At 50.6% G+C, this 25018-nt stretch overlaps 1 protein-coding gene across 3 annotated transcripts in view; it reads right to left on the bottom strand.

The window, feature by feature from the left end:
- Positions 1 to 24332, bottom strand: part of LOC138064638 (one cut domain family member 2-like) — a 40460-nt gene extending 16128 nt beyond the window's left edge. For 2 of the 3 annotated variants that reach the window (XM_068928098.1, XM_068928099.1), the window contains exon 1: positions 23178 to 24332. In XM_068928098.1, the coding sequence (XP_068784199.1) occupies positions 23178 to 24318 (1141 nt within the window). In that variant the 5' untranslated portion in view covers positions 24319 to 24332. Of the gene's footprint in view, positions 1 to 3272; positions 3497 to 23177 lie in introns of those variants that run through there. The other variant, XM_068928100.1, reaches the window with a different exon arrangement.
- Positions 24333 to 25018: the final 686 nt, after the last annotated feature.

Raw genomic sequence — 25018 nt, 5'->3', positions numbered from 1 at the left:
GCTTGCCCCCCGAGGGTGCCTCTCCAGCCATGGCCGACAAAGCAGTTTTCAGGGTTTTGCAGGGGTGACCTCAAAGCATAAAGCGATCTGAGTTGTCCAGAAATAGGAGATGTTTCTGAGTTCACCTGTATTTGTGTTTACGGCATGGATTTTGAAGCTACTTCCAGGAGGAGAAAATAGTCGAAAATGCCCTACATGGCAGATCTCTTTCAAAACAGCCAAGCGTTTTTCCTCAGCTGAGGAGGAGTCTCTGCAACCCTCCCCTTCCTCCTCGGAGCTCCCTTTGCTGCCGCTAGCCTCGCGTGCTGCTCTCCGGGGCTGAGGCTCAGCCGACCCGGCTGCCCGCTCCCGCTCCCGCCCCGGCGAGCTGCGGAGCCAGCCACGGCTCCAGCCCAAATCCTCCAGCTGCCCGGCATAAACTCCAGCTGCTGGAAGCCGTCGAAGCCTGCAGAGCCCAACACCGGGGACCACTTGACGCGGGGCCAGTAAACACACAACACTCTTCCCGGGACGTCTCGCGCGGCAAAGGCTCAAGCGCCGGCCGAAAGCTCTTCCGCCCAACCCCTGCCTTCCGGGCAGGAGGGCAGCCGCACCTCGGCAGCGCTGATGTCAAACGATGCTAATGGATCTTAGAAAAAAATCGGTATTAAGAGCTGATCTGTATTTATTAGCGCAAAGAGAACATCGAGTGCTGAAACCAACACCACCACCAAAGCATACCCAGGTTTAAAAATAGACTGATAAGGCTGTCTACACAAGGCAGTAAGATAAAAAAATCCATATGTTGACATGATTAGGTAATGTAGTGGGACAAAATGAGTAGAGTGAATTGATAAGCGGCCAGATTTTTAGGCAGCCATGTTAAAAAACTCTGCAGCTCTAAAATTTGAAATGAGAACCTGGGCCAAAAAGTAAAATTCAGGCTCTAGAAATGTCGGTAGTTAAAATTTCCATCTGCGTATGTCTGAGCATGACACCTCGGTGAACCTGACTCAGCTGGATATTGATCAGCTTATGTCTGTGCATGCGAAAATATTTCACAGGTTTTGTGCAGGGAACTGCAATGTTTTGTTGGATTGGTTGAACCTGAGTCCTTTCCTGCACCAGTTTTCAGCCGTGAAATTCAAGTGGCTGCAGGAGAGTTGTCTCTAAAAGAAAGGTCAGAATCAGACCACTTGAAAATACCAGACTGGCCAAAACGTAAATGAGGCTGCTTCTAGAATTAAGCTCCGAAAACGCCACTTCCTCTCTATTAGTGGAGTGTACCCCAGCAGTGGATTTAGAGCACGGCCCCTTGCAGGCGTCCCCCGGCATCCCATGGTGATTCAGGGCCCTGCTTGGGATTGGGGGCTCGGTATGGGGGGACATGTAGTGGCCAATTCTATAATACTTCTGGCAATTTTAATTTTTCTTCCTTGAAAAGTGAGAGTTTCATTAAATTGGAAATAGGGTTATATTTATAGGGTTACATAAAATATTATACAATATATTAAAATATATATAATAATTACATCTATGTAAATATATGTAATAGTATGTATTATTCATTCACAATGATTTAGATAGGCTGGAGAAATGCTCCAAAGTGAGCAACACAGTAGCTATTACAGATGGGTGCAAAAACACACAGAAGAAGGAAAATGGACTATACACGTCCAAAATGGGCGATGATTGATTGGGACAGTAGCAGAGCACCGGACGATCTGGGGCTCTGGTGGGTCACAGAGTCTGAGTTTTGCAGCGAGGTGAAAGAGAAAGGCAAGTATCACTGTGGGATGTATTCAAACAAGCGCTGTACAAAAGACAAAGGAAATAATTTTATTTTTCCTCCAGCTGGCATCGATGAGGTCGCTGTTGGATGAACCTGGATGAACGCAGTTTTGGATATCAGAGGGATGATTCCCCTCGCTTAACTTTAGACATTTAGAATAGAGCCGTCGCCACCTGAGTTATCCGTCGGGACGGCCAACAAACAGAAACAGGCAGTTCTAGGACGTGACTCAAGCCAAGTCTGAGATGAGAGGAATTGCACACTACGGTATTGATTTCAGTCTGTTGACCATAAAAACAGTCTACACAATTAGCTTAGATGTAAACACCCGCAGCGAGCGAGACTTAGGTAAGGGGACTCCTACTTTACAAGTCTAGCGGAGATCAACGAGAAAGATATGAAGCTGAGGACCGAGGAGAGACTGAAAGGGCTGAGTCTGTGTATCCCAGGAAGCAAGGAGGAATCGTTTGCAAGACTGTTTTAAAGAGGATGATGATTCATTATTCTTTATGCCTACCGCAAGAAAGACAACAAATAATTAGTTTAATCTGTAGTACACAGATTTATAGTTAGACACTAGGAAAATCTTCCCGTGAGGCTCACTAGCTGCTGTAACAGGTTACTCCCGGTACCTTCGCCTTTGCAAGGCTGTAAGCAAACAGCCGTTCAGCCCGTCTCTTTCCTTCCTCATCAAATCCTCTCCTCTGCTTTCAGATAGTTCTGAACTTTCTGGATATCGCATAGCATCCAGCTTGAACGATCATGCGCGACGCTCACTTGTGGCTTTACCTTTGTATGGCACTTTCCATGCAAAACCTAGCCAAAAAATGTTCTGGAATTATTATTTTTCTAATCTCACTTTTCTTGTAAGCTACCTGGCAAATGTAACAAGTTTGATCCCTGTCTTGTCTCACACTGAAATCTCCAGTGGGATTGCTGCTGATTTAAACCGGTGTGGATCAAGGAGAACCATACCCAGCATAAAAAGAACACTTCCTTGCAGTATTTTTATCACAACAGCTCCTTTTCCAGCAACCGACAGGAAAGGAGCCAGGCCAAGATGCAGCTGGAGATCCCTGCCAGAGATAGGCTGGCTTCAAAACTAAGGTAGGATGATGCAGCTCTATGGAAATAAACAGGGCTGAACCCTTCCTGGCACACCTCAGTTTCAGTCAGGGATCAAATCAGAAATCCTTAAAGATACTGCTTAAACCTGAGGCTGTTTTAAATTAACTTTGACAAGTGAAGGAGAGACAACTGGAGAATGTAACTTTCCTGAAGAAGGGCTGCACTACCGCTACACCATCCAGCAAACCTCTCAGGGTGACAGAGCATTACAGACGGAGGGTTTTGTGTGGAGGATGCAACACGGCTTGCTTTCCGGTTCCTTTTCCACCTCCCACCACAAGACCGTTCAGTCAAACAGCGAGTCTTTCCCAACCTCTGCTTTCCTTCTCTCTCCGTGGGGATACCCAGCTCCCAGGTCTCCCAGGCTCTTTCCGCGTCTAGGCTTTCCCCGCTGCATGTCACTCCCTGTCCTGAGTCGTCTCCTGGAGAATTCACCGTCCTACATTGTCCCCTTCGGATAGTCGCTGTTTCTCCTCTGCATCTCTGCAAATCCTCTCTTCCCTCCCGTGCTCCTGCTGCCTCCTTTGGTCCTTGAAGCTTCCTCTGTGCCTCTCAGCTGCCAGACCATACCATCCACAGAGAACGTTTATTGTGTGTCTGCGATGAAAAAGTAGATTTCAGTGCAGTCAGACTGGATTTTTCCCGTCAGTGTTTTACTGGAGTCTTTTTGTCTCCAATCCAGTGTCACGGTATGCCAAAGACTAGGGAATGTGATGAGCGCCTGCATTTTTGCTGCAGTTTCTAATAGGTTCCGGGACACCGGGAAGATTCCAGTATTTCCTAACATCACTAATTTATGTCCAGAGATACTCTGTGTATTGCAGTTATTGGTATCTTATAATAAATAATGCAAAGGCATGTGCTTTTCAATGCATTCAGTAAATACTTTCCGTGAACTGTTAAGTTTGCTCTTGAAAAGGAACCATAAAGGCAAATGTTTTTCCTTGACATGCATTTATCAGAAAAGAAAAGTGGAACGAGCACTCTAATAAAATAAAGTTATTCTCTAGGAAACCTGCCTATGGAATGAGAGACATTTTGGCAGTAGAAGGAAGGGGAGCAGCCATCTTGATTTTAAGAACAACTTGACGATACTAACTGCAGTTAATCCTGAATTTATTCTATGGAAGAAAATGGATAATTAATAATAATTGACAACTGTAACTGTGAGAAAAAAGATTCATCCCTTTTCTTCTGCCCTGGACAAAGGACGCTTTACATAGAAACAATATAGATGAAGCTCAGAAACAAATTCAGTACTGCTTTACTTACTTTACTTATGTTTATTTACTTGGAAAGCTACTGGTTTAAAAGGCATTAACATTTAAAAACATGACCTCACTCTGCTGAATCAGGCCCTTTGTATTATGTCCCTAAAAGAGGGACAGTCTGTCTTAAATAAGGGTAGTTTTGTCTGCAGCTAAAACTAAGGGAACATTAAGGAAAAGTTGCTTTAAAAATGATGAGGTGGTTGTGTTTACAGAGTTAGGTATTGCTTAGAAATTCAAAGAAGAATAGCATTCAGCTAAGCATGCAGAGGCAGGCGGTTAGTCAGGTGAGGTAGAGAGAAATGCAACGAGCCCCACAATCTCTGCAGTTCCCACCAAGTAAGATTCCTCTCCATGAAGGTAGATATTCAGATTCAGTGCGCTGAATTTCAGAGATTAAATTTTAGAATAAAGTCTGGTGATTTCCTACTTACTCCAGCTTGTTTGCAGGTAGAGATATACTAAAACCTAGTACTAACACTCAGGTCTCACTGGTACAGTTTTCACAAGCAATGCTGAAAACCAGGAGTAACTGCAAGAAAGACAGTGGGGTTACTAGGCAGTTACGTCCTGATCCAGCAAAACGTTTAAGCTTGAGTTCAACTTCAAATATACACAATGCTTCATTGACTTTTCCCAGTGCGTTTGCAAGCCTGAGGTTAAGCGTGTGCTGGAATATTTTGCTAGATCCCGGAGGAAAGGAGAGCAGAAGCAGGCAGTTGTCTCTCTTTGCTAATAGCTACAGCAGCTGTTAAATATTTCCATCCCAGCTCTGTCCTTTTGTGAGTATTTAGTGTTTATTCAAGAAATATCTCAGCCAAATAAAATGCTCTGTTTATAAGCCAGAGGAGTAAAATACAAACCTGGCTCTTGAGGTATATTCAGGAGCTGTAATCTGAACTGGATGCACAATGCAAAATTTTTTGAATGGTCCGTTTATCAGCCAGAGAAGCAACACATCTGTTTGGTGATACTCCTTTTGCAATAATATGCCAATAACTGAATTTGCATTTGTGATTACGGGGAAGCTATAATCAATAATGAGAACTTTTGCAACTTCTTTGGAGTTCTCACCAAAAAAAAAAGGCTTTAGGAGGTTATTTTCACAGTAAAAGAAAGTAAAAGAACAGAAAGGTTTTGTGAGACTCATATGTCCAGTCAAAGCTCATCAGCATAACTCACATTTTGGTAGACTCCTTGTGGCTGGTGTACAGAGTAAGAGATACTCACAGAACCATGTCACTGCCAAACACCTTCACATTTCCACTTGCCAGAAATTGGGACAAAATTTAGATATTCAGGCAAATGTCAGTTAAAAATCCTTTGCAACAATCACTAATACTAGATAAAGAGAACCATAACATGGCACTTTTTTCAGTAATATAATCCCTCCCACCATTTTGCTAAAAGCATTGGAAAGCAAGGAAGACAAACGTATTGAAATGAGGGCTCCTCTTTCTTCCGCACAGCAGCAATGCTGGGAAGGTTTTCCAGGCAGGACCTGACCCACTCTGTGCTGGCGCTGAGCGTTTACAAAGGCTGAAGCTATCACCGGAGGAGTGTTTGATGACTTCCTCATATAAATATACTGATGAGCGAGCTTCATACTAAAAGCTCCAGAGAGTGGTAAATTCCCAGCTGTGATTTCTGAGGCTGGAAGAAGAGTATTTCTGGACTAGAATTTTGAATACAAAACCATCTATCACACACCTGCAAGCCAGCTTCCACTGCAATCAGTAAGGCCGGTGCCCATTTCACCTAGCATTTGCCAAAGAAAAGCAAGGCATCTGGTGCTGTCCAGGCTGCTTCTGCAGCCAGAAGGCAGGTGTCCAGCCTAGATGGGATTGATTGCCTTCTGGCAGCTGGATGCCTCACTTTGAGCCGGTGGAAGTTCGGAAAGACCATGAGGGCCTTTCCTGAACTGCGCTGGGCCTTGGGACACACCCCTGATCCTCTAAGGGAAAATTTGCTCTAAGCTGTCTGCATTTAATAAGTTTCAATACGATTAACATTAAAAAAAGAATCATACCGTACCACTCTGGGAGCAATTACAAAACCCAGCACAAACGGGAAGCCCAGTGACTAATTTACATTGCATGAATTCCAACACATGCAGCCCCGCTGGCTTGAAAAATGTCTACATGAAGCTGATGATTTTTTCAATTTTAATTCAGCAAACCTGTCTGAGTTTTGGTTTCCTTCACACACTTCTAATTTAAGCTTAATTTTTTTGTCACTGCATATCATTAAATTGAATGCTTCTTCCAATAGGCCATTGGTCTGCAACGGTAGTCTTATTTTCAGCAACAATACCTCTTATTTTCCATTTTCTTCCTCAGAAGACAGAAACCTAGCCAGCCCATGCATTACAAACAGCTATAAATCCTGACAAATATTTAGAAGCATTTCAGTTGATAAGTACTGTCCTTAAAACTTCAGTTTATAAAGACAAAAATATTGTGAAATTTAACTCTAATCATTAAAATTGAATATATGGCAACTATTAGCAAATGGCAGTGGATTCTACTGCACCATTAAAACTGCTGAGTAAAACTGTTAGAAAAGAGAGAATTACGTCTGTGGGAACCTCCCTTCCCGCCTTTCCATGGCAAGAGCGCTAATCTCCACGTGACGGCCATGCTCCTAGGGCCGGGAGAGCAGCCCAGCACCGCTGTGCCCAGCACTGCCAACCCCGTATGCAGGGTCCCACGCGAGCGCTGGGTAAACCCTCTGCGCTGGGCACCCTCCACCCTCCAGCTCTGGAGCGGCTCATCACCTGCGTGAGCAGCTTAGTTCCTGTACCCTGAAGGGTGAGATCCCCTTTCTGGGGCAAGTCCTCCATGAGTCTGGTGAAAGCTGTTTGAAGCACAACATTTTAGATTAGACAGTTTGGCCTTTTTTGATGACACTTTTCTCTACTGAAAAACATCCAGCTGGCCCCATTGTTCACAGCTGGAATAATGTGCAACTCAGAGGAATCAACCCAGAGTGCATAACACCAGCCTTACAAACCCCACAGAATCGCAGAACGGTTGAGGCTGGAAGAGACCTCTGGAGATCATCTAGTCCAACCCCCCTGCTCCAGCAGCGTCAGCCAAAGTAGGATGCCCAGGCGGCTTTTGAATATCTCCAAGGATGGAGACAACCTCTCTGGACAACCTGATCCAGTGCTCAGTCACCGATAAGCAATATTGAATATTCTTGTGCACTATCCCATAATAGTTTCTATTAGCTACTTATGCATACACTGATCTTTTTTACACAAACTGCTTTTGCCATACATTGGCAAAAATTGATTGATATAGAGGTCATCACCGTGATTGACAGCATCGCCAGTAGCATTCAGCCAAGTCCCACCTAAACAGCACTACAACGGTCCGTGCTTTGGAATGGCCTGGAAGTGCAGCCAGTAACGGCAAGAAACACTTACGTAGATTTGCTTTGGTGACTACAGCTTTAAAATCACCAAACTGTAGAAGACAGACACTGAGGGAGCCTCTGAGGCTACAAATCCATCACCTTCTTGCTATGAGAGCCTGATTCTGGTTTGTTTTGGATACTGGCAACATCTTAAGGAAACAGCTCAAGTGATTTTATGTCCTAGGAAACTCAAACACGGTGCTAGTCCTGCTTCTTACACAAACAAAGCTCCAGCACACATCTGACATCACTCCATCTCCCTCCTCAGCTAACTCTAATTTTAAACAAATTAAGCAAGGAGGTTTCAACCAGATATCTTGGAAGACTACTCAGCAGTCTAAAATTTTGCAAGGCCCCACTGTATGATCTGCTTTCCCTGGAAAGAGACTCCCTTTGTCTCCATCACCTCCTCGTTTGATTCCCCACAGTCTCTCAGGTTAACTCCGCTTCCTTCTTTCTGATGATGCCCTTGGTTACTCACAGGTTTTATGACTTTTTTTTACTATAATGGCAAAAGTGACTTTGAAACTATGAAACAAATAAGTAAATGCTAAGAAGGAATCAAGCAGAAAATGACATTATTTTAATCCAACAGTAAGTCATTCCTCTCTATTGTTTGTAAGGATAAGCCATGAATATTGATCTGTTATATGTTGTTTTGTATGGGTGTAGTACAAAGTCAACTAAACCAAGTTATCTGTCTGATGGAACTAAAAAATGCTTCTCAATTCGATTTCAGAGAGAACTCAATGTGAAAGAAATTTAATTATGCTAGTAATACTGAACACAATGAAATGACCATCAAAACGTTTTCCAAAGGTTTAAAATGTTTTCTTTTGATATGATTCACTTAAAGCAACCTCTTGTATATCTGTGCTACTACAATCTCTTAAAAACTAGGCCTCAAAAATCAATTTGATTACCTCTCTGAATTAAGTATGCACAAATGAAAGCAATTGAGATCAATACAAATTAGGTTAAGTACTCCACTGTGTACAAAATCATTATGTAACAAGAAACAATTTGAATGAAGATGCAAATAATCACATTGTTAGGGTATGCAGCCAGTGCACATTTGTCTGCTTATTTCCATCTGCTACACACACACATTAAACCCTCTTGATTTTTTTTAATCCCTATGAATGCCCTCTGAAGGCATTTATCTAGAAGAATAGCATATGCGCACAAATGAAAAGTGTAGTACAATGTGTTAATTCTCTCCTTTCAGAGGGATCAAGCGTTAGTGGAAAATCTCTCTTCACTCACCCCGACAAGCCCTCCTGTAAATGCAACATGTTCACTCTGCAGTGATTCTTGTTTCAGGATGTAAGACCCCGAGAAACAATTGCACAGCCTAAGCGTTTCCTGTCAGGAATTTTTTCTTGATACTCAACCTAAATTTTCTCTTTTCTTAATTCTATCATTGAGAGGAGTCCCTTCCATATCTAGTACTTGCATCCTTCGGCTATTCGAGAAGGAAAGATGAACGGATTTTGAGGCTTTGTTCTTTTAAACTTCCTTCTGGCACGTAGCAGGTCTCCAGCTATTTGTGTCCAATCTCTTGTAAATCTGCTGGACAGCTGCAATTGGACTGCAAATTCTGTGGGGCTGGGACTGCTTCCTCCTACGCGATACTGCTACACCTATCTCAATGTGGCATCCCTGACAGGGGCTTCTAAGTACTATTGTAATATACATCCATCATTAATACAGAATAATAAATAATGAATGGGATAGGGCCAATTTATTGCACTCCAGGGCAAGAATGAGTGGAGGCTTGGTGAGCATACAACACAGTTTAAATGTACTCCTTGCCACCAAGCGGTCTTAAGCTTTAACCATAGACTGAAACGGTTTCTGCAGAGCAACCCCAGAGTTTCTTTTTCTGCGGCCTAGGCAGAGGGCGTCCTCCAACGCTAATTATTCAGCCCTCTTCACAAGCAAGCAGTTCTGTGGGCTGCAGAATGAACAGCCCTGATTTCCGACAGACTTCTGTTTAGGTGTTCAGGTTTATGTGTTTCAGTTTATATGTTCTTAATTTACCTTTTTCAGTAGCTGGGACATTTATAAGCTCTCTTTCCAGGTGCAAACATCATCTAATATGGTGCAAACTTATGTCATAGCTTTTTTTCAGCTCAGGCACTTATGAGGCCTTATTTCTCTAAACAGCTTCTTGTTTCCACAAAAACGGGTAGAAACACCCCCCTTAGATATCTTTGAGGCCTCCAGCCCAGTGTGAAATTAGGCTCATGTTGACCACAGGGTCCAAATGACATTGTGAGGAGAGGGGCGGGGAGGCCACAGAGGCAGACAGACACATGCACCTTGCATAATTGTATAATCCTTGTTGACAAGCCAAAATATACTTGTGCCATTTTGAAGTGCAAACTGCTTTGAGAAACACAAGCTGACATAAACAGGCAAAAGCGACAGCATTTAAATGTATCCCCCCCCCGGCTATGACAAGTGGTGTCACCCAGTGGGCCACTCTGACGTGCCATTCTGCTACACCAGCAGGACCGACTTACGTCAAAGGCACGGCAGAATCCGCTTTAGCCAGACTGTGCCCACAGGCCTGGACAAATCCCACCACAAGTTCCACGCTTCTGAGGATAAAAGTATTTACTATTAGTTATGAAAGCCATCCCTCAGTCCAGTCAAGGAGCTCTGACTGAATTAGGATTTGAACATTTATCACTATCATCAGCCACTTGTCAGATAACTGAGCTGGTACAGAACCAGCCCCAGAAGGAGGAGGAGCAGAGGAGAGACCGGTCACCCCCCTTTTATGCTTTTTCTTTTTACTGGCATGTGGAGTATATCCAAATGGGGAGGGACCTCACTGTATCCATTCATATGTGTCCTGCTGCACTTACAACACCAAATGACAAGAAATATTTTTGCACCCAGCAAAAAAACCCTAAAATCTATCATTGCTTTTTTTGGTGTGCTTGTCCCAGTCCCAGAGCACTTCACAATTAGCAGCAAAGCAAGACTATGAAGCGTTAGTCTTTCCATCATATCCCTAGATACACGGAGAAGCTGAGGTGAGGAGCAGCTGAGGAACATACCCATGTGAGAACTTAACAGCCTAAAGATAAAATTTAGCTTGCCTAAAAGCCTTGTTCGCTGTTGCCAGAATCCAGAGGTGTCTAAAACCTGTGGACAACAATTATTTTCATATTAAAGGTGCCTGAGTAAATGCTCAAAATCCCACAGGGACCTTTGGCATGGCAACACCAAGCCCCAGAGAGCCTAAAAGTTAAGCCCCAGGCTTAGCAACACAGGGCAGGTCCCTGAGTCCCACCTTTGCTGAGCAGAAACTGCTTCAGTCAGTCGCTAGAATCACCGAAGAAAGAAGGGTACATCTGAAACCTTTTTTCCAAGACATTTCCATTGTTCAGTCTTTCTTTTAAAACAAGGGTGGTGGGAGAACCCATCTTTTGCATAACTGTGCAGTCACTGGGGCATGTCCCGTGGGAAGGGAAGAGGGTTAACATGGACCAGGGAGAAATCTAGAAGGATAAGGCAGCCCATGGCTGAGGTGGGTCCCTAAAGAGGGGATTTAAGCTAGGTTATTTTCTGCCACTGCTTGGGCACTTTGCAGGGGAGAAACACTGGGTAAAACACAGCACAGCTCAGGTACTCCACCCAGTAACAGCGAAACGTTGAACGCTTGGAACGACACTCAGTGACTCCTTCACTTGTAACACTTAAAAGATTTATGTTTCCTCTTGTTCTGAAGACTCCCCTTCTTAAATGGCCAAATAGTTTCCAGCCGAATTAAAACACTTTTCTGTAAGGTGGATTTATATTCCCTTAGTCAGAGCACAGAACTGACACTGCACTTTCCCCCCGCTGAGAGCTCTGCCTGTTGTAGTTGCAGCTGCAAGAGTGTTGCACCATCACATCCTCTCAAGTACGACAACACAGCAGTGACTTTCTCCACTTGCAGAAATAAAAGTATGTAGGTATCTTTTCCAAGACAGGAGAGGGAATTTAATAGAGGAGGAGGTGAGTAAGCACTGACTGAGAGTCTCAAATCTTAGGAAGGATTTGAATTTGAAATACCTTGTCTTTAGCATTTTCTACTAATTACTTCAAGCTGCTTTCCCTTCAGTACGTGCACTGTGCACACACGCAGGCTGCAGTTGCCTCCTACCGCCTTGTACTTACAAGTCAGAGTCTTGAGCTGAGCCCCCTGGGTCCTACTTGCAAGCTACAGGGAAAGTATGGACCTCCTGACTTCTTGCTCTATGCCTCCAGAACCACTTTGCTTTCAGATATCCTGTCTTACAATAAAAAGCAGGAAATAATTATTTATTTGCAGTTATTACTGATAGGACGCAATTATGAAGAACCAGAGAAGAAAGGAGCAAAACTGCTGACACTTGTCTGGAAAAGCCAGCTCTGCGTTGCCCTTGCTGCTCTCAGAGCTGTTTCTGTTGATGTGTGAAGGTGAGCAACGTGAGTGAACTCCCTTCAGGCAGAAGAGGCTGCGGGTCACCCATGTCCTCAGTGTATGTGCTACCGCTGTGCAGGTGGATGGGAGAAGGGGACATCTCTTCATCGGGTTGTGTGGGTGACAGCAGTTGTGTCAGGTAGTGTTCGTACTACTCTAGTGGATACAAGCTACGCACAAACCGAGTGTGGTACCTGCGTTGGGTCTGTGCGCCCCATGGCCCCTCGCAACATCTCTTTGAAGGTGAGTGCTCAGGGCTAGATGTGAGAGGAGAACCAAGATGCTGCGCTCTGCCAGTATCTGGGCATGATGGAGGAAAAATTTGGCATTGAAGATGCCCTAAGGACTGAAGAAAAGCTCTGGAAGCTCACATCTCATCCCCAGGAACCATGAAAGCCAGTGTGAGCCTTTTCATGTTGGTAGCCTGCAATGAGGACTGATGCAGTACCATCGTGCCAGCAGTCCTTGCCATGGTGGCTGGAGGAAGGACGCTCGTATAGCTGCACTGGCTACTGAGGAAAGCGGCTGTCTTTTCACCAGGTGTGCAAACAAGGTGGCATGATATGCACGGAGGAGGACAGCAGTGAAGATGATGTGTGGGAGAGGAAGAGAAATGGTTTCTGTGAGGAAGACTTCCTTATATTCTTCCTTTATCCTCTTCAGCTATGTGCTGCTTGCCAAAGCTTAATGCCTCAGTACAGGCCTTCATTTTTAGATCTCCATTATGACAAGATGAGATCTGCTGAAAAATCACCGCTGTTTATACATATGTTCCCTGCTCACTTAGACATATTTTGGTCCCAGAGACAATGTGTGTTTTGGGAAACTGCCAGCCTCTATTGCTTGCCTAATAGTTCCTCTGTGGAGCATTTACCAGTATTTTGAGCCCCCTTTTTTCATAACGCAGTAGTTTGATTTTATAGTTCAAAAGAAACCCAAACAAACCCCAAACACTCCATTTTCTTTTCTGATTGCATTTCTACCTACAATGAGTGAATTGTCTTGTTGATCTTATCCCTGTGCCCATTTGAGATTAGTCTAATTTGTATGATTTCTGCATAAAAAATCCTCTACAAAGCAGTGAGTCTTCTATGCAAAAGTCTGCAAGATCGGGACTGGATGCAAAAATCTTTTACCTTGGAAAAAGGTATTGTCTGTCCTGCTGAGACATAATGTTTCCTCTGAATATTCATCTCCAAAGTAGAGTGGAGTTTTGTCTAGAGAAGACAGAAGACATGATAACCGTCCTAAATACAAACAGATTGCTGTCAGAAAAAAAAAAGAATATGAATTTTTTGCTCTTTCTAGTGGGGATAAGATGAGAAATAAAGGATTTAAATGACAAAAATGGAGATTAAAGTTAGTCATTAAAGACTGTTGCATATCTGTAAGGATAGCTAAGCTCTGGAAGAGACTGTCTGTGAAATCTCCATCACAAAAGAATGGGTCAGGCTGTCAGGACAGGTGATGGCTCAAGGTCCATTTCAGCCCTGTTTCCATATTTGATTAATCCTCCATATGCCTGCAGAGCCCTGTTTCCATTCTGAAGGCAGCCACATGGGAGCTCCTCGGATGCAAGGAGTCTGCTATGTTTAGGGCTTGGGGATTGAGCATAGATGTGTCGGGATACTGGCAAGAAACTCGCTACAGCTGAGTAAAGCCTAGCTGGAAGGGATGAAAAAACAACTTGCAATTGGTGGATGGCAGAAACATCTAGTACAAAATTTTATGCTTAAAACAAGAAAAGGTATAAAGGATGATCAACTGGGAGCATGGTGCAGAAAAAAGAAGTGCAAAGCTTGAGTCAAAATGCCCCTGTAAAGAACATGGGAAGAAAGAGGATCTGAGCTTTTGGAAAATAATCCTTTTGGCAAAAATGTTCTCTCTTTTACAAGTTCATTGTCACAAATACAATTCTGTCAGTTTTCAAATGCAGAGGAGCATTTGAATTTTGGAAATCTCCATACAAATGATGAGAGATTAGAAAAAGAATGGGATGGACTGGTTCTTGAAAAAGAAGGAGAGGAAGAAAAATAGGGATGCATTTAATAACAAGTGGGGTCAGATTTATCTCTATCAGACAATCAAGAAACTGATAAAAATAGGTTGCTTAGCAAAAATGGTATTTGAATGTATGCAAAGCAGAAACGTCTTCAGCGTCTTCAGGAACAGGGTGGAGCAAAAAGATCAGAACAGATATTACTTTAGAAAGCTGATACATGAGAAATATGATTTATCACATAGCACCACAATTTACTGCATGGATAGTTCAAATATAACCACTAATCTATATCTGAAGAGAGTACTAATATTTTAAGCCACTAAGCACCTTTCAAAGAATCTAAAGATTCCTGCATATTTTGTTCAACCTTAAGAAATAATTTTATATATATTTAATGTACTTAATGTAGATGTTATTATGCCTTAATTCTCAGCTGTATTTATGGCTGACAAAATAGTCTCCAAAATCTACTAAAAGAAAATGTAGCTAGAATACTAACAGACTGAGGCCACATAGATGATAGCAAACCACCTGTAAACTAGGACTTCCTCAGCGATTATCTATAGTATAAACAAATCTCAGCCAAAGGACTCTTCCTAGCGCTGACGGTGCTAATTAAGTGTCTGCTGGTGACAGAGGCTGCGCTCCTGCTCAGCCCCAGCCCTTCGCGGTGGCGCTGTCCGTGCTGCTGAAGACCCGAGGCGGCGGCGCTGTCCGTGGTGCTGAAGACCCGAGGCGGCGGCGCTGTCCGTGGTGCTGATGATCCGCACGGCGGCGGCGCGTCCCACCGGGTTGCCCTGCTGGCCGCGGCAGGGCCTTCGGAGGCCGGGCTCTGCCGAGCACCCGCTCTCCTTTACCTCCACAGACGTCGGCCTTTCTAAATGCATCGGCTTCAGCAGCGCTCATCGCTCTGCCTATCACTAATTCTCTTCTTTTCAGCAGGAAAAGCATCCTGCTGAACTTCCTACTGCACTTTTCACACAGAGGCCACAGCTGAACTATTCCCCAGTGCGCTGAGGCAAAGGGGTTTACAAGGCAGCAGGGAGCGCACAGCAGCCTATGAAGCAGCGCAGTATGGCATAGATCAGCACTGCCCTAGAGCAGGTGCATCGTCCTCCACAAGAAGGAGAAGAACTTGTCTGCACTGGAGGAACCCTCTCCCACTGCGACTGTCTCCATGCTCAGGCCAGGCCCTCTGTGCCAGGTGCCCGTGCCCTGCAAGAGCCACAGTGAGCCCCCTCCCATGACCCCCTATGCCGCCTGGGGGCATGAAGAAGGGAGCCGACCACGCACGCCAGATGTTAACCGTAGCCTGTAAAACACTGCAGGAGGAAGATCAAGCTAAGGTGAGGGGGTGGTGTAAGAAGCAGAACATATGAATGCATAGGACAGTATGCATTTTTCTAGCACTTGCAACAAACAAATATTAGGAACATGGCCAAGATTTCCACACGGGAACCCGTGATGCAGCTTCGAGTAAGGCACCTGTTAAACCAGACCTGGCTTCCAGGGCCTGGGCTGGACGCATCTCCCCTGAGGGCTGTGGTTACCTCCCGTCCCGGGGATGTTCTGCAGCCCCGCGCAGTAGGGCCGTGCAGCTGTGCCCCGGCGCAGCCCGTGGGCAGCCGGCGGCAGGGGGCACTCGCGGCCAGCGCAGCCGGGGGCAGCGGGGCTGGGGGACGGCGGGGCCCTCCCACCCCTCCACTGGGCAAGCTCCAAATAGGAGCCACACTGGCCCAGGCAGTGCTGCTGAAATGCGCAGCGACCAAAGGGATACAAGTACAAAGAGGTCAGTATGCATGTTTTGCACAAATGAATCATTGATGGTGTTTTGGTATAAAAATGTTTAATCATCAATAACGTGATTCAGCAATCAGGAAATGTAAACGAGCAATGCAAGTGCTTTGCTGATCAGCCCAGAAAAATAGTAAGATATCTGCAAAGCATAGGATTAGCTGGACAGTCTTTTGCCTTGCTTTCGAACTGTCATTGTTTGTACAGTAGGGCCAGTTGTAATCTTCGACTTTTCAAAGCAGTAAATAATTTAGATGGAGTTAAACGAGTGTGAGGCAAAACCTGATTGTGTAAACAAATGTTTTGCTCTGCTCTGATAGGAGCATATTACTCTAAGGCTGATTCTCAGCCTAAACTGCAGCAGCTGCTCTACAGGTCAGAGAGACCTGTATTATTCAGTGAGAACTGTATTATTGGGTGAGAAAACCCTTCTTCCAACACAGGGGTCTTTACTCAGAGTTTCAGAACCCAGTTGAGCTCGGTAACTTACAAAAGATTACAGCACGAAAGTTATTTTAATTGCATTCTTCCTGTGTTTGCTTACCATGGATTTGGTGCACCTTCCAACTGATAATATTCTGACGTTTAGTACTTTGCAGGCAACGCAGGCATTAGGACATGGTTTCGTGTTCAATTAACCTGAACCACAGTTGAACTCTGCCCTTTGAACTCACTGAGCAGATAAATACATTGACTCACCTAGGGATCATTAATATTTTTCATCCTGGCAGAAATTTAGGGACTGCCCTACTGGGGCCAGAGCAAATAAAGATTCTATAGAAACGTTTCCGCATTTGCGGTTCATGCAGTTAGAAGGTCACAGAGTGGGGGGAGCAGTGGGCAGATTGCTGCTGCCAGAGCCTCTGGCAGTCCCCGAGCCAGCACAGCCCCTTGGGGAATGGCAGTCCCACCTGCCTCACTGTCCTGCTGGCTCTCAGAGCTGTCCCCAGCTCGCCCGACTGTACAGGACAACCTTGCTAACACTGTTTTACTCCTTGTGGCCTGCTCTGCCAGAAGAGCTGTGAGGACTGTGCAGGTGTGGGCCCAGGCCCAGCAATGCTGGAAACCTATGGCGGGCAATCAGGAAATGAACTTTTACGGAGAGAGCTGAGCATACCATGGGGGACATATTTTACCCCTTGACTTTGTCCGCCCTCATCCCAAACACCTACCACTGATTCAGTGAAGGTTCCTGGAGCAAAGTCTTTCTCTGCCTCACCTTTTGTTTGAATCTCAGGTTTAAAGCCATCCAGCTACTTCAGCTGAGACCACTTAATACTTAAAAGAGTATTGCAAGCATGAAGGGTAAAGCTATTGAGCGGGGGTCTTTAACTATGCGGTTTCCGTAATGGGGAGGATTGGATCAATAGGATCAATGTGAAAGGTTTCCCTGGCCCTGCATAAAACAATAAAGGGTTCCTCCTTCCACTGGGCTAGCACTCCTCTCCAGATGCAGATTGGTGAGCCGGCGTGGGCACTGGATCTGTGTTGCGGCCCTGCTCGCCCTCCGCGGGCACCAGCCCTCTGCAAGGCAGCCCAGCCACGGCAGGAGCAGCCGCCCGAGCAGGCTGCTCCCTTGGGCCTTGCTGGCCTGGGTCTTGCCGATCCCCGGCATGCCGACAGCACAGTCTCCAAAGGGGAAGGAGACAGTAGCCGCACACTCCCTCCTCGTTAAAGATAAGAAAATGTTATTTATGTGACCTCCCCATTTGGTTTCATGCCATTTCTTCTGTATGCCCTGTGGTCACCACACGCAGATTCATGTCGCATCTTCCATGCCGCAGAAAGAGGACGTTTACGTGATTTCAAGGGTGAGATCTAAGGGTGGCGAAGCGATAGCCAAGGTATAGTGAGAATTCAAAGACTGGGGAGTTTTTTATTTTTTTATTTTTCAGTAGAATGTTTATCCAAAATTGATAGCAGCTCTCCAGAAATAAAAATCTTTCTGTTTCCATCTGCATAGTTGGACTCTTTAACAAAGCCAGATATTTTTGTTGAAGATTCTCAGAGGTTTCTCTTGCTGCAGATGGGGGTCCTTTGTTACGATGTGCTGTACAGGGTCGTATGGCTAACGGAGATCCTTCCACCTGTTAGCGGTTCCTCCTTCTCCTTGCTCACCATCGCTGCTTTAGCCCACCATGCACCCATTGGAATGCATGTTCTATCTTTCACTCTAAACGTTTCTGAAGACGTTTTAATGTGCACAGTTATGCCAAAGGGTGCTATTTTGTCCTTGTAGCCTTAAAGCATTTGGCAAAGAATGCATTTGTTAACATAAGGACATGTTTTGGATTTTTAAAAATCTGTGTAAAATTTAATAGGATGTGATCTACTATTGTGTGTATAGAATGCACTGCCGGTGTTCCTGTAGGTGGCTAAAACTAAGATAATATCTGAAATTTGAACTGCATGAGCTTCTTACACCTCCATAGGAGCTGCCAAGTACTGCTTACAGTTTTATGTCCGATACTGCACAAAATCGCTCTAAGCGATGTCGGTAATTCTAGTACAGAAATGGCTGAAGATGATCAACGGACTTGGCAGTCCTTTGAAAAATAAATAATGAGCATATCCCGCTTCTACAGTTCCCACGGGGAGAGAAAGGCTTTCTCTCAAAGGACAATATATTTTCATTTCGTTTGAGAAAAACTTACAGCAAGAGCACAGGGGCAAATGGTTTTCAGAAATCTGGCAGCGCTTTCCGTTCATTCCTTTTGCTCAGAGGGGCTTAAGTAGGAGAATAAAGGGAAGGGAAACATCGAGGCCATGAAGCTGCATATTCACACGTGGTAATAAAAAATCAATTTCCCGAAGGGACGGTAATTTACAAAGGTCTTTCCCACTCCCCCCGCCCCGCGACGGCAGGCGGGTTCCCCGCTCCCTGGGAGGATCAATGCCCAGCCGGGCGAGGACTGCAAGCGGCCGGCAGGACTGTCCCCTGCTATTTCCTGGCTCCTGGGCTACGCAGCAAAGAAAACGCCTAGGCCACAGCGCCGACAAGACGGGATGCCCGTGTGATTGATCTGCAGTAATTAAATAGGTTGCACAGGAAGGCCCAGCAGGGAATATTTCCCCCCGTTAGTGCTGCAGATCACCCGGGCGAGGGGAGCGAGCGCTGCCCGGCGGCCCCGCGGGAGGGTGGCGGCCCCGCTGCGCGCCCCCCCGGGAGCGCCTTGGGCCGGCAGCGAGGGCTCGGGCACCGGGGAGGGGAGCTTTCGGTTTTCGAAAGAGCGAAATAGCAAAGCAAACGGCATTTCTCTGCGCCCGCTTGCACCTCTGCAGACAAACCAAGGCGGGAAGCAACCAGAAAACCCGGCGCTGACCGTCATGGAGTTAGGCCGGTTTTAGCTGACACGCAGCCGGGAAGGAACCGCAGAGCAGCGATCCAGAAGCAGGTGTGCGCGAAAAACCGGAGATCCCACCTACGCGCTTGCAGCCCAAAACAAAACCGGATTAAAACTGCGAAGGAATATTTCAGCACCCTTCCTAAGCCTACGGAAGTTTAAGAAGCAACGCCCCCCCCTTCCCCCCAGCCTTGCGAAGCGTCTCAGGGAACACGAAGACGGGTGGCCCGGGGCGCCGCACAGCTCCGCGGGGAAGGCCCCGACGGAGGCGGCTGCTGCCGGCGGCCCGGGCCGCCCCGGGGGCTCCGGGTGCCGCAAGCGGCGCCCAGCCCGCAGCGCCCTGCCGGGGGCAAGGAGCCGGCGCGGGAGGGGAGGGGGGGGCGAGGTGCTGGGAAGGAAGAGCACCAGCAGCATTACTGGAAATAAGCCGGATCGGGTTCCAGATCAATGAAAACTGGGTGCACACGTTTATGTTCTTGTTGCCAGCATTAATGCTCTTTTAATCTTCTCAACATTATCTGCATCGATTTCCCTCCACGTACACGTTTGTTTGAGAAAGTGACATAACCGCGTGCTTCGAGCGGCTGCGATGAAAGCGAAAGGGGCCGAAGGCGGCGGGGCCGGGCCGGGGCTGCTGCTCCGCGGCCTGCGAGCGCTGCCCACCCCGCTGCGCGGGAGGCGCCGGAGGAAGGGCGGCCCGACGGGCCGGGCTGCCGGGGCGCCGTCGGGGGGACGAGCCGCCCTCGCCGCCCGAGGGCGGGGAAGGGGCGCCGGCGGCGCTGGCGCTTCCCGCGACGGGGAGGCCGCCGGTGCGCGCAGAGGCGCGGAGCGGCTCCGAGCCCCGCGCATCGCGCCGCCCTGCGCTGCCGCTGCAATGCGAAATCGTTGGGTTTGGGGTTTCTAGGGGGGAGGCAGGGGTTAAAGGGGTGTGTGATGGCGGCGGGGTGGGGGGGGGAGCTGACCACAAGCGATCGCTATCGCAAAGGTGAAAACAATTAACTCGTGGTCTCTTGCATCAGAGGCAACATAACGTGATTAATACACAGGCCGTACACGGCACTGATCGAAAGCTCGCTCCCTGCAGATCAGCCGCTATTGCTACCTTCTTCTCTTTCTTTTTTTCACTACCAAGAGCTCTTGCTGTGGACAAACCTCGAGACCCGCATTAGGCTGAAAATGTAAAGGGATTGGATATCCGTCCCCTCTCGACCCGGCGTGTTGGAGAGGACAGCAGGAATTTGCAAGACGCGGGAGCAAAACCACCTCCGCATCCCTGTGCTTTAAGCCTTACTTTCCCCCGGCCCGGCTAACCAGGGTCCTGGCGGGGACTGCAAACCCAAGCAGCCCCCGGGCTGCTGTGAAAACCAGCAGAGCAGGGCGGCTGTGCAAAGCCTCTTTCACCTTGAAAAATCCCCAGCCGCCTCGGCGAGGCGTTTGGAGGCTCCAGGCTGGTGCTTGTTTAACCCATAGCATCTCCCGTACTGGGTCGGGCAGGGATTACGGCCATCAATAATTCATGGCTTCTCTTCCTGCTGCTCTGCCCCCTTCCCACCCCGTGCTGGAGCTGCCCAGCACGCAGAGACCCTCTGCACCCGACTGCCCGTCACCACTCAGTACCTTGCCAAAAGGAGAGCAATCCACTGACTCACCAAAAAAAAAAAAAAAAAAAAACAAAAGAGAGAGAAAGAGAGAATGAGAGAGAGAGAAATGGTCTTTTATGAGAGATGCACCGAGTCCTTCACACACTTGTTACAAGTGCTGAGAAGTATGCAGGTTCATACGGGAATACCTCTAAAGGGCGGTATATTTGCTAGCCTTTTCTTGCGTGTATTTGGTTCAGGCGGCCCAAGGAAAGCGAGGGGCACGCAGCTGCCCTCGCCACAACCAGCCGGACCCTCCTTCCACGGATGCGACCAGGAGCCTCCTCTTGTCCCGCCCGGAGCCGGGTGAGCCCAGGAGCCTCCACCTGTCCCGCCCGGAGCGGGGCCGCCCGGGACGGGGCTCTGCCGGGACTTGCCGCATCCACCACCTTCCTGCTCTGAGCAGCGCTGCGAGTCCCGCTGACAGCCGGGATGGGCCGACGAGGGCTACGCGAGTCACTTAGGATGTCTCACGCCTTAATTAGCTCGAAGACGGAACGAGGAAGGGGGGAGGAGAGGCTGGACGTTGCCTCTCATCTCACAGTCTCTCCAAAGCACATCGTTAGGGAGTGCGACAAGCGCACAACACCCCGCTAGGAACAGCGGAGGGGGAATCGCCCCCAGTTTTCCCGGGGCTCTCTGAGCCCGCTCCATTCCGGCCCCCAAAAGCAAAGCAGAGCTCTACCCCCTTGGGTCACTTCCTACGCTATGGGGCATAACAACCACAGCATCAGCCGGGGAACGACGGCCACAGCGACAATAGCACAGGAGCATCGCAGAAGGGCGAGGAAGAAATGCTGGAAGGGGTTGGAGCAAACAGAGAGACCCCCCCCCCCCCCCCCGCGCCTTGCCTCTCTTCCCTCAACCAACTCCTCCGGGCGTTCAACCCGAGAGTGCGCTCTGAACTAAAAGACAACTTCAGGAAAGCCTGCTTTATATTTAAACTCCGCTAATGAATAATATGCAAAGATTGATCGCTCCAGGTTGGAATTAGTAGAAATAAAGGAACGAAGGACTTGACCGAACAAGCATCCCTAAATATGTAAAAGGTGTTTGGGGACATGTTGCTGCCACAGCAGAGAGCCAAGCCGGACACTTGCACACACCACCATATTTGTACTTATTTCTGTCTGTAGACCGCCTATTTACCATTTATCTATATATATCCACGAGATAAATAATTTATCGTAACGAGGAGGCAGATGTGTTAAAGGGTATCTTCGAAAACAAGTATTCAGTATCCCTGACGTCCTGTATTAACATGTGATTGGACAGGGAAGCAAACTGCAATAAACGCGTTTCTGCGAACATTTCCTTTCCTTTTGGGGCAGCCACAGCAATGCTAAAGCGTTTCCGATGTGCTCCCCCGTCGCATGAGAAGAGATTTTCCCCCTAGTCCCCCCCCTTCTTCCCTTCCCTCCGCAACACAGGTTTCTCCCGGCTGCACAAGTCCGCTACGGGCAGCGCCGACACGGGCCGGGCGGGTTACGCGGCGCTCCGCACCCCGCCCGCAGCGCCGCGCACCGCGCTCCCGGGGCCGCCGCGCTCCCCCGCCGCGGCGATTTGGGGCGATTTCAGAACAATAGAGGCTGCCGCGCGCCGCGGCCGCGCCAGGGGGCGCCCGCCGCTCCCCGCGGAACAATGCGGGCGCGGGCCGCCCCCTGCGCACCCCTCCGCGCTCCCCGGCCCCCCCCACCCCCCGCCGCGCTCCTCCGCGGCCCCCCCTCTCCCACCGCGCTCCTCCGCCTGGGGCCGCGCGCTCTGCGCCGCCGCGCGCGGGCCGCGGTGCCGGGCGCGCAGCGGGCCGCGGAGCGGAGCTCGGCGCCGCGGCGGGAGGCGGCGGCGCAGAGCCGCCCCGGGGGACCCGCCGCGCCCGTCGGCCCTCGACGCCCCCCCGGCCGCGGCGGGCCCGGAGCGGGGAGGCTGCCGAGGGCGAACCGAGGCGGCGAGAGCCGCTGCCGGCTGGCGGGGGGGGGGGGGGTCGGGGGGGAAAGCGCCCCCCTCCGCTCAGCCCCGGGCCGCGGTCGCCTCCCGCGCTGGGCTGCGCGCAGCTGGGAAACAAACTCCGACGGCTCCCAGCAAGAGCGAGCGCAGCGATGACAGCGGGGGGCCGGCGCGGGGTGGGGGGGGGGTGAAGCCGGCAGGGGGAGGACGGGGGGGATAAACCAGCCCCAAACTATTGTTCTGCCCCCGCCGCCGGACCCGCACCGCCGGCCAGGCGGCTCAGCGCCCCGGGGAGGCCGCGCCAGGCCCGACGGCGCCGGCCCCGCCGGGAAGCGCCTCGGCGGGGGCGAGGGGCAGCGGGCCGAGGTCGCCCGGGCCCGCTGCCGCTGGGGGCTGGGACTTACCGGCGAGTCTCAAGGCCGACATCCTCTGGAACTCGGGCTCCTGCAGCCACTTCCACATCCTCCTGAAGGTCTCCCTGCCGGATTTCAGTTTACTCCAAGGCTTAGGGTTCCTTAGTAAGTCCGAAAGGGTCCCCTGAGAACGACACAGCACCCTCTGGGCGAAGATCGCCTGGGGGATGCTGTAGCGCTTCAGTTCGGCCGTGATCCTTTGTGCCACTTCTTTGGTGTTGATCTCCTCCAGCTGCCCGGAGCTGCTCACCTGGGAGCCCGAGGAGGAGGGCGGCCGCTCCCGGCCGGCGGGCAGCCCGGGCCCGTGCGACGGCGTGTGGCCCGGGTGCGCGGGGTGGTGCACGCCGTTGAGGTGGGACATGACGGCGGCCGGGGGCGTCCCCAGCCCCCGGGAGAGGTGCTGGTCCCCCCGGGCCAGCATGGCGCTGTGGGCCTCGAAGTTGGGGCTGAGCATCTTGTCGTGGCCGGGCGGCCCGTAGCCGTGGAGGCCCTGCTGGGCGTTGTGGATGGGGCCCAGGCCGTTGCCCAGCGGCGCGGCGGCCAGCGGGGAGAGGCTCTGGCCCATGCCCGGCATCTCCTTGTAGGGCCCGTAGAGGTTGTTCATGGCGGGCAGCCCCCGCTCGTCGCGCATGAGGGTGAAGCTGCCGCTGACGTTGCCGGCGAGGCGCTGGTGGTGGTGGTGGTGGTGGTGGTGGGCGTGCGGGTGGTGGTGCGGGTGGTGGAACTTGTCGGAGACGGTGGAGATGGGCGGCAGGGGCTGGAGCGGCGTCAGCGTGGTGTAGGTGCCGCTCATGCCCATGCCGGGCGGCGAGGAGTCGCAGGGCATGGCCATGGCGTGGTGCAGCGGGATGGAGAGCTCGGGCCGGTACTCGGCGGCGCCGTCCAGCAGCGAGGCCATGCTGGGCACCATGGCCGGCCGCCCGGGGGCCGGCGCCAGCTCCTGCGGCGGCGGCGGCGGGGCGCGCAGGGGCGCGGAGCGGCCGCCGTGGTGCGGGCTGGGGCTGCCCATCAGCTCCGCCTCGGGGCCGGCGCCGTGCAGGCTGCCCAGCGGCTCCAGCGGCATCTCGGGGTTCATGGCGCAGGCCCCCGGCGCCCCGGGCAGGCAGCGGTAGGCGCCGCCGGCCGTCTTCATTCAGTCCATGGGGGCGGCGGCGGGGGCGGCGGGGCCTGGCGCCGGGCTGCGGGGCGCCGCGGCGGCTCAGCCGGGCCCGCCGCGCCGGCCCCCGGCCATGTCCTCGCCCTGGCCGCCGCCTCCGCCGTCTGCGCGGCCCGCGGGAGCTGTCCAGAGCGGGGCCGCTGCGCGCACGGCGGCCGCGCCCCGCGGGGCGGTGCGGGGCGGGACGGGGCGGGGCGCGGGACGGGGCGGGGCGGCGGCGGCGGCGGCGGCGGCCGGGGCCGCCAATGGGGGCGGCGGGGCGGGACGCGGGACGGGGCGGGAGGGCGGCGAGCCGGGGCCGCGCCTCCTCCTCCACCGCCTCCTCCTCCTCCGCCGCCGCCGCCGCCGCCGCCGCCGCCGCCGCCGCCGCTTTGTGCGCGGCCCCGCCGCCGCCGTCCCGGCCCCCCGGCCGCCGTTTGTGGCCGGCCCGTGTGTCCCCGCGGAGGGCCGGGCCGCGCAGATGTTGCCTTTGTTGGCGCAGACAGTAATTAAGGGCAGCGGGGTGGACCCGGCTTGGAGGAGCGTGACCCATTTCCTTTTGATGCGCTGTCAGAGGGCGGGCGGGGGGTCCCGGCTCGACGGCCCCTGCCCGCCGCCGCCAGCTGCTGCCGGGCACTTGGGCCCGGGAGGCGGCGGGACGCGCGGCCCCGCTGCGCACCCGAGGTGCCAAACGCCA

Source organism: Struthio camelus, chromosome Z (assembly GCF_040807025.1).
Source record: "Struthio camelus isolate bStrCam1 chromosome Z, bStrCam1.hap1, whole genome shotgun sequence".
NCBI classification, from domain to species: Eukaryota; Metazoa; Chordata; class Aves; order Struthioniformes; family Struthionidae; genus Struthio; species Struthio camelus.
This window is presented reverse-complemented; position numbering and strand designations above follow the sequence as displayed.